Source organism: Mya arenaria, chromosome 4 (genome assembly GCF_026914265.1).
Source record: "Mya arenaria isolate MELC-2E11 chromosome 4, ASM2691426v1".
Classification (NCBI taxonomy): domain Eukaryota; kingdom Metazoa; phylum Mollusca; class Bivalvia; order Myida; family Myidae; genus Mya; species Mya arenaria.
Window position 1 is genome coordinate 25,989,499 of NC_069125.1, and position 10,415 is coordinate 25,999,913.

Sequence of the window (10,415 nt, forward strand, 5' to 3'; positions counted from 1 at the left end):
CCTGTAAAAAATCAATTAAACTCCTACGCAGTAATTTCCCTTGATGAGAATAGTGTTTTTATAATGCAAGGGGAAGTAAGCATTGGATTATGTTTTAAATGATGAAATTCTGCATTTAGGATCAAGCCCATTCAGCCCAATTTGCAATTCAATCAATGTGCCAGTACACTCGCCAATACACTTTGTTGAATGAAACAATGATGTACAATACACTTAACAATTTTACAAAAGGGTTTACAATACACTTTAAGTAAAACATATTCTTAATACTCTGGTTTGAGATAAATGCAAAACAACATAGTTACCTATTTTTTTCACACCATATCCGGGCTCACACGGCGACACTTCTCGGCAATCCCCGACCTGTCCTTCTCTCCAGTACCCTGGTTTACACTCACATTTCGTGTCATTAAACCGCGTACACTCCTTTACCACAACTTCACGTGATTCTTTATAATTTCCTTTACATTCAGAACACCTTTCGCAATAAATCCCTCGACTGTAGTGCTCTGTAAAGCGTCCATCAGGACAGTCCTTACATTTTGCCTGGCCACCATCTTGACTACACTGTTGAATCCAGTAACTGCCAGGCGGGCACATTTTACAAGGGATGGTTTCATGGTTAACTTCTATTGAATAATAATTGTCATCAAATTCTGCCAAAAGTCCTCGTGTGAATACAGCCAGCACCAACAAACCAGTAGTTACTTGTATACCACTCCCCATTTTGTTTATGGATTGTTCCTGAAACTTAGAAGGCAAAATTATCTTAAGTTATATGAAATGCAAATGATACATTGACAAAATTAAATGCCATTAATTAAGGTATTTTTTAAGTGTTAACTTACACACTCAGTTAGCGTCTTTTTAATTTAGTCCAAATATTGTACATTCAAGTCACTGCTTACTATTTCTGATATTGGGAAACCTCTTAAAAAATTTGTACAATCCCAAAATAACCAATACTTGATACTGTTTAAATCCGCTATAATGTCAATTGTATTCATCAAAAGTTATATAACTATGAACAAGGGAGTGTCACATTCCATCCAGGTGAGTTTTGAAAAAGATTGAAGTGGGATTCCATAAAGTTGAATCTAGAATTTAACCTTTTATTGATTTAATATGTATGAATAATACTCATACTTAAAATTGTTATCATTACAAACTAGCAACGTCTCGTACACAAAAAAATAGGGCGAAAATCACAACCAAAGTTACCTTTAAAGTGTTCTAGTTTTGATACAAGATCATGAATGAATAAATCATGGACTACCCTTAAACAATTAATTCCTCTATCAATGCTATATTGAGTCCAAATGTTAGGATAAAAACATTACGGTAAACAGCATTACATGTTGATCAAAATAATAAACATACCTGGTAATATGTACGGATTTGAAAAAATACCCAGAAGAGTCAACCAAATTAGGCACAACAGGTATTAGAATTCATCGTGCACTCAAGTGACATTACAATTGAAAACATGTAAATAACAAACTGATTGTTTTTTCAGCTAGTATTGGAAGTATGGGGCTACTATATTTTTTTTTTGTAATTTGTGCAAAGAGTAAGTTTTAGTCCAAGAAAGTAGGCTTCTGATAACAGAGCGTACTTATTATGATAGAGGTAGAAAATTATTACATCTGAAATCTGCCAAAACAGAAATGGAAGAAAATATGATATACTCGTATGTTTACTTTCAGGATTTTGGCGCTAAAATGCACAGACAATAGAGTTTTGTACTAACTCAAACATTGACACTCAACAAGGATTCTATGATTAATGTTTCGTGAAATGGACTACGATATGATGCCATTTGTAAAATATTTTTTTACATGGCCTTGTTTGTATGGTGGCATTTTATTGCTGTAGAATAACCTGATAGCGTTCGCGAATTGTTTCGTGTTAACCACTTTATTTTTTGCGATAATTATCTAGCTTTCTAGTTAATATTCATGATACTTTTTTGGTAAGATAACTACCATAACACTAAGAAAAGGCTTGAAAGATTAACACAGAATTGCCACCGATTACCCGTTTTAGCTAAACAACACTAACAGGTTTTTGAAAGATTAACACAGAACTGCCACCGATTACCCGTTTTAGCTAAACAACACTAACAGGTTAACTACCGTAGTTGTGGTTTGCGAATTCCAATTAATAAGTAACATAATAACTGGTTAACTAGATAAGATTTGTGTTACCAGTTATCTATAAATAGATTTATACAACTGGTTATCTACTTATGATTGTCGAATTTCACTCAGTAAGTGGTAACACGAATCTTCTCTAGTTAACCAGTAACTTGAAACCACAACTAGATGACCTGTTAGCGCCTGAATCTGGAATGCATTTACAGAAGATTAAATAGTAAATACCTGTCTGTTTTGGGTGTTAATATTGTATGTAAAATTCATTAATTCTAACCGAATCTTTATTCCCTTTAAGAGTGTGAATGCGTCCATTTCAAAATAATGTAAGATATTAACTTTAAAAAGACATCTAAGCATTGAAAGGGTGTTTTCATTTTCTTATTTATATAAGTTTAAACATATATAGCTGGTACAGTGGGTTCATGATTTATATTATGTCAGGGGCAGATCCAGGTTTCAACGTTAGCGTTACTTAGGGGCGTACCCTTTTCACTTGCGCCCTTTCCACAGAAATTAAAGTTATTTGTTTTAAAGTTTTGGCAGGGAGGGTTTGACGTCCTCCCCCAAGAAACTTTTAACAATTTCTAGTCCGAAATGGTGCATTTTGGGTGTATTTTATTACTGCTCTCCTCGTATATAGAAATAAAAAGTAAACTTGGACGATTGGGGGGTGGGGGTTGGGGGGCGGTGATTTCATGCTGTTCCTTTGCTGTGCATAAATGGTGGAGAACTGAGTTAAGCTGCACTCTCACTGATTGAACGTTTTGACAACTTTTTTTATTTTTTGTCTTGGAACGAGCCATTTTTTGCAAAAATCCATGGAAACAAGTGATATAAGAATAAAGTGATAAAAAAATAAATCACAGATTTTTATATTGCAGTTCAAAATTAATGTTTATGCAGTTTAAGCCATTAAACATTAATTTTCAAATGGAAATATGCAAATCTGCTATCTGATCTTTTGTCAGCAAGCTTTTATCATTGGTTTGCAGATATTTACGCAAAAGTTTGCTCTTTCCAAGACAAAAATAAAAAAGTTGTTAAAACGGTAAATCTGTGAGAGTGCAGCTTTAAACAAATCAATACTTGTATGTAAAATTCCGTAAATTTTCTTTTTCATGATTAAGCATGTTCATAAAACAAATGCACTTTTCAGCCAACACCAACACTCGCCAATACTGTTTCTAGTTTTTCACTACTAGGAGCATCAACCTGATCAGCCTGTCTAACAAGTGTGTGGGCCAAACATGTTTAATTTATTTATTTATTAGAAACTTCTCTTCTGACCATGGACACATTGACCTGAAAATAAATCTGCAGGTTATGCCAATAAAACATTTTGAAATAGTGCATAAAATAATTTAATTTAAAAATTTACAATTAAAGCTGCACTCTCATAGATTGTACGATTTGACAACTTTTTTTTATTTTTTGTCTTGGAACGAGCCAATTTATGCAAAAATGCATGGAAACCAGTGATATAAGACTGCTGACAAATAAAAATCAGATTGCAGACTTTTATATTTACGTTAAAAAAAGAATGTTTTATGCATTTTTCATTTTTTGCATGTATGCCATAAAACGTTAACTTTCGAACGGAAATATGAAAATCTGTGATCTGATCTTTTGTCAGCAATCTTTTATCATTGGTTTGCAGATATTTACGCAAAAAAATGCTCTTTCCAAGACAAAAAATAAAAAAAGTTGTAAAAACAGTATATCTGTGAGAGGGCAGCTTTAAGAGCTGTTAAGCATGCTTATTAATACCTGCAAGCTATATATCCGGCTGCAACCTGATTTCACCATGGAGGACACCGAATAGCCCAGTTGACCTATGTCTCTTTCCACCTTGGCTCTGGTAATTTAATATAAAAAAAATGTTAAATTTACTTTGAAAAGTGAAAAGAAGATTATTTTTTACCACCACCTTGATATATTTAGCACAGTGTTAGCACATATGCACCAATTAATTTTACTTAGTCTATTCAAAATAATTCATAAAGAAAAAAGGTAGTACAAGGGGCATTGTCGGTTTTCTTTACACTGACAAAGAAATAGCAGGTCTAATTATGTCTCTTGGAAGCTTATTGTATTATGGTGTACCTTACAATTTTTTATGGTCAATCTACAATTTTCTTTCTACGTGTGTGTTGACAAATGTTTACTTATTGTAACAAAAGCCCCATTGTATTACCTTTTTCACTTAGTGTCTTCAGTTTCGTTATATGGACCCTGCACCTATCCCTCCAGACAAACTGAACACCCCAGAACATGCACACAAATTTTACAACATCAGTATGTAGAAAACCAAGGAACCCCGGGTTGAGCCAGCTTTGACAATAATTAAAACATTGGTAAAGAACCAATACAAGAGACTTCACACGAAATGTCAAGGGTTTACGCCTTATGATTTTAGAGAAAGTTTTCAAATATTGTACTATATTATGTATATAGAAAACCTTAGACCCCGAGGCGGTATAGGGTTTGGACCACAGGGACATTATTTGAACAATTTGATGAAGAACCATTTTATACCAAATATCAATATTCTAGGCTATTCAGAGACAATATAACAATATAATTTATCAGAAAGCTGTGACCCCGAGGCAGACTCACTTAATGTAAATATTATAAGTAGATCTGGTTTGAGATTAATTCAAAACAACATACCTATTTCGCCACGCGATATTTAGGCTTACACGGCGATACTTCTAAAAAATCGCCGACCCTTCCTTCTTCTCCAGTACTCCGGTTTCGTGTCGTGAATTTGCGTACACGCCTCTGCCTACACTTCACCCAATGGTTTATAATTTCCTTTACATTCGGTCAGCAATGTCAGGTGCGTCCGTGCTTCATGGTATTGTTTTGATTGGAAAACGTCCTCGATTCGGTGAGTGTGAGGGAGCAAAAACAATCACGTGACCACAAATACGAACGACCACGGAGAAATTGAGACAACAAAACGTATGTTTTTGACGTTTTCTTTATTATCTTGAATCGAATTAAAACAAGACCTAGCCCATGGTACGGCACATAATTTCCGCTTTCATGTGGTATACTGTCTGATATTCTTGGTGTTGTAGTTTTTGAACACATTCAAAAACAAATTTGGAATCGGCGATGCAGACGACCACACATTTTGTTTATCTTGCAAAAAACAATGATAAACCGGCTAATTTCAACCACAGGCATCTGAATCATTGTTTGTCACTAAAATGTTGTTTAAAACCATTTTGGGTACATACAATGAGTTTAACAACACATCTGAAGATATTTGGTGTCTTTGATATACAAAAAAGGTTCATTCTGTACATTTTTAGAACCTAGGTTCATCCCAAATCTGGAAGATCTATGGCACACTGTATTTACCCGAATTACCAGTCGTTTTGTTTTAGTTTTTCACAAAAATTAATTTGGCCAGTTATAATATTAAAAAAGAGGGTGTACAGATACATTATTTATTTTCAGGGAACAAAAGATGAAACGAAAGAAGAGATGAAACCTGAATCTAAATAGACAAAAAACAAGACGCTTTAAAGTAGTCCATATAAACGACATAATCAATTAACTCTGCATACTTGATGATAATATAAAAATAGAGGTTCTTTATATATAAAAGGAACTATGAATACACCAGATTGGCACCACAAAGTTGTTGTTTTTTTCTGGAAAGAAATTCAGGACAATTATCTAAAAAAATGTTTTACTCTTTCATATCATAATTGTAGAAAAAAGTCGGGTCGGAGACAGGGTTGGAGCCGGTGTCGCCAAAATTGCAGTCCAGTGTGGTATCCACTGTGCTATGAAGGCTTACAGTACCCTAAACGGTTGGAATATTTAAGCTAAATACCTTACTTTGTTATATAACGTGATTACATCGACTAACCAATCGCGCATTACGGGAGTGAATTCCACTAGGTAGACATACCGAGTAATCTTTTTTAATTGAAAATAAAATACGAGAAAACTGCGAAAAAATAAAATACGAGAAAACTGCGAAAAAATAAATTAATTTTGAACTATGTGGTACTTCAGTTAGTAAGTTTCCATGCATTGTACAAATCGATACGAAGTTTATGTCAGGTTTCGACAATTTTCTCTTTTTCGCTATTTCATCATACGGAGTAATTGCTTATGTAATAATGTAAGGTAAAATTGTGGATTAATTAAAACTACATTTTTAGGAAATAGCAATGAAAAGGAACTAAGAGTTAACCTTAAACAGTGTGCTATATATGTTTACTTTGGCAATCGAAGTAAAAAGGGAGACAACCTGCAGGAAACAGTCAACAATTTAAGGTCTTAAATGTTGTAAGTTACACCTTAGGTGATAAAACTGTTTTATATAAGGACATAACCGTGTCTCGACTAACTATATAACCTTCAAAATAATGACAGTTCTACTTTAGATACAGTGCCCTGTCAGTGTGTGTATACCACGTGATAAATAACGTTATAAACGCTCCGTCCGAAAACAAACTTTTGCTTCGAATGAAGACTTAAACAAAGATAACTTTCCTATTTCTTTACCATTTTAAATGAAATATAGCGCAGTCTACGCCACAAACAGAGCCCCGCCTTCGGTCGTTTACCAGTGTTTGATTGAGAGTTTAGTTTCTTAAAACACTTCGACAAAACTTTTCACAATACGGCCGTCTGACGGAGCACTGTCAAAACATTATTTTGGAAACAGGTTTGTCGAGGTGTTTGTTGAAACTAATCACCTTATCAAACTCCGGTAATACAACGAAGGCGGGGCTCCAAGGTGGCATAGACTGCCCTTTGTTACATTTAAAATGGTGTAGTGATTGAAAAGTTATCTTCGACTTAAGTCTTCATTTTAAGCACAATGTTGCCTTCCGACGTAGCATATATGACGTAATTTATCACGTGTTATTCACACACAGCCTGTTTCTAAAAATTATCGTTGAAACATATAGAAAACAGTGGTAATACTCACTGAATCGAGGACGTTTTCCACTCATAACAATGAACCGGGAAGCATGGCCGCACCTGACATTACTGCCCTTGTCGGTACACGTTCTACAATAAAGCACTCAATTGTAGGTCTTTGTAAAACGCCCATCGGGACAGTCCTGACATACTGCCTGGCTACCGTCTTTGTTAGTTTTCTTTCCAGAAAGTGCTAGGAGGACACATTTTACCCTGGATGATTTCACGATTTACTTCTGTTGAATAATACAACTGTCCAAACTGTGCCAAAGTTTCTGTTGCGGGAACCGTCAGCACTGACAGACTGACCATGTGCCATTTTGGTTATGGATTTTTCCTATAATATATAAGGCTAAGCTTTGATTTACACTCTCCAACAACGGTAAGCTTCTGTTTTACTAATATTTGAACATTGTTTTACGATTTTTTAAATGGCAGACCTCTCGGAATGAGTACAATCCCGTAAATAAAAAAAAATAAAATTGACTACTGATTAATAAAGAAATAATGTACTCTTAGGTTATCATTCGCTTTAAGTAACAAGAATCTCTTTAAAATCATAATCGTGACGTTCACTTCATTTCATTACCACGGCCTCTAAACGCCAGCTCCACCACGTTACGGTGGTGCAAAGAAAAAGAGTTGTCAACACTTCCGTGTTGGAGCTGTGCCCTATGTTTACATGAACAAACATGAGTATGGTTTATATTCTATTTGATAATTTCATTTAACGGACATATTTCAAAAATCCGCAAGAAGTATGAATAACCTGCATAACAATGAATGATAAACATAGCAACCTTAATATTCATTCCAAAAGCGTTTACTTTTTATATTACTTCAAGGGCCAAACATACTCGACAACGCCACCACTAGGGCAACAGCGCCACCACTTTTATAAATATGTGCATTTTTCCTTTTTAAAAAGTGCTTATCAGTTTTGTAGTGTTCTGGTATAGGCACTTTGCATAACAGTTATGTTTGCATGCGTGAGAATGTTCGTACGGGTGGGTAAGCACCGAATTGTACTTGCTCTGCAATCACATCTCAAAATATGCACAAGTCCGATTCGGGAGAAAAGCTCTTGACACCACAGTTTGCACAATATTGTAGTCCTCTGTAAAGCGTCCATCCGGACAGTCCTGACATATTGCCTGGCCACCATCTTGACTACAATGTTGAATCCAGTAACTGCCAGGCGGACACATTTTACACTCGATGGTTTCAAGGTTAACTTTTATTGAATAATAAGTGTTATTAAATTGTGCAAAAATTCCTGGTGTGAATACAGCCAGCACTAACATACCACTAGTTACTACAACTAGTATACAACCCCACATGTTTGTTATGGATTATTCCTGAAATATAGAATGCATATCTTTAATAAAAAGTGATACATTGACTAAACTAAATGGCATTAAGGCAGGTTATTTAAAAGTTTTGACTTACAGACTCCAGCACTGGTTAGCTCCTGTTAAAAGGAGTCCAAACCTATCGAGGGCTATTTAGTATTCAGTTTATAACACGGGAACAATTTTTATCGTTGATTTTTTTTGGAAATAGATACATGGGATTCCATCAATGATATCATGATTCGTATTTTTAATACATTAAGGATGAGCTAATATGGAATACAGTATACGCCTATAAAAATAATAATTTAACAAATATTTAAAATTTAAACGGTTTAAACCATGTCCCACATAAAAACACAATTAGTTACTAGTAAACCACAACGACATGTTTTTGTCCAAGAAAGTGTGATACTCATTACAGCGCGTACTTAATAGTTGTATAATTGATATTAGATTTGAAATCTTCTAAAAACGAAATTTACTGCAAAGTTTTGTTTTCATCTTGTTGTTCTGTATAAGCACTAAAATACACAAAAAGGGGTTTTGTACAGATTCAAATACATAGACATTCTACTATGATTCTATGCTTGATATTACACAACAATAACGTGGGTAGAAGGAATATTATACTTTTCAAACATGACCTTGGATAGGAATATGAGTGAAAAGTTTGTTTACGTTCTACTTACTGAGTTTCTGTTTGATTTTTCTTATTTACTTTTTTCCTCATATATGTTAATTTAATGTTTGAGGTATCAACGCTAGTTTAATTTTATGGTCAAATACTTAAATGATTGGAAAACAAAACTTTCAAAAAATTATTATCATTTTAATAAAAAAATGTCTACTTTCACTTTGATTTGAACACAGGTAAGTTTATCATAAAAGCGTCACGCTTAGTTAAAGTTATACAGCCTGTTATTTTATATAAAAATAGATCATAGTTTAAACCCATTTAATTTAGGTATCAGCTTACTGCAAAACAAATATGTAAAACAAATGACCGAAAAAAAATATTATTAGTATTGCAACTTGTATATTCTTCCTTTATTTCAACTGAAATTGGACGTAAATGAGCTGTTTTGCAATATGACAAAGCTTAAAAGGCTTTTTTCTACTACATTGTTTAGTTTAATGTTTACATAATCCCTTTCTTTACATCACATCCTTTTAAAATGATACCAAACCGAGAGAGGTGATTCTGGGGTGGGGGCTCGAGCCCAAAACTTCAAGGGTTTTCCGACTTGGTAAAGTAATTTACTTTATTTCAACCTATGAAATGACGACTTTTCTATATTTGCTTAGAATGAAACTGAAAAGAAAATGTCAAATAACAAGTTTGATCCATATTTTAGAGTATGTTTGTTTTTATTTATGTAAACTCTAATCAGGTAAAATAATTTCTAGGATTGAGACAAACCAGTGGTGCTTAACACACACACACAACAATTTAAGCTTTCATTGTAAACCTCAAATCATATACAATACTGATTACATTTTGATGTGACAGGAATATTCGCTATCCAATAAAGCAGTTCTTTATTGTCAAGCTATTTTGTCAATATTTACTTTGGGCGTAGGTGTTTAAATGTTCTGCACTGATAAAACTGATAGCATGCAGGTTAGCACTGCCGTTTGCGGATTTAAAAACAATCATTTATATTTTAAACTGTTATCACATAATGATAATGTGCAGGTTTAATATCAAGATTTAAACATTGAAATCATTTTAAGAAATGTTTCATTGCTTGCAATAATCAATAAATTCTTGAAATGCTATCCTATATTTTTAAAAGTTGACAATTTACTACATTTATTTTGTTTCGCGTTTCGCATCTATACACCAGTTGTACACAAGAACGTTCCAAACTTCATTTAAATACATTCAGTTCTTTTTTTAGTTACCCTCCGGACAAGCCGCTTCCTTATTCAGGCACGTAGGAGCTGGGGC

At 34.0% G+C, this 10,415-nt stretch overlaps 1 protein-coding gene across 6 annotated transcripts in view; it reads right to left on the minus strand.

Moving 5' to 3' along the window:
- Positions 1–4,962, minus strand: part of LOC128231821 (tumor necrosis factor receptor superfamily member 16-like) — a 126,686-nt gene extending 121,724 nt beyond the window's left edge. For 2 of the 6 annotated variants that reach the window (XR_008260443.1, XM_052945024.1), the window contains exons 1-2: positions 909–1,063; positions 306–750 (exon numbers count right to left, since the gene is read on the minus strand). Coding sequence is in view for 5 of the 6 variants with exons in the window: in XM_052945024.1 (XP_052800984.1) it covers positions 306–750; positions 909–1,007 (544 nt within the window). In the remaining variant the exon portion in view is untranslated. Of the gene's footprint in view, positions 1–305; positions 751–848; positions 1,064–3,923; positions 4,012–4,826 lie in introns of those variants that run through there. The other 4 variants (XM_052945025.1, XM_052945026.1, XM_052945027.1 and 1 more) reach the window with 4 other exon arrangements.
- Positions 4,963–10,415: the final 5,453 nt, after the last annotated feature.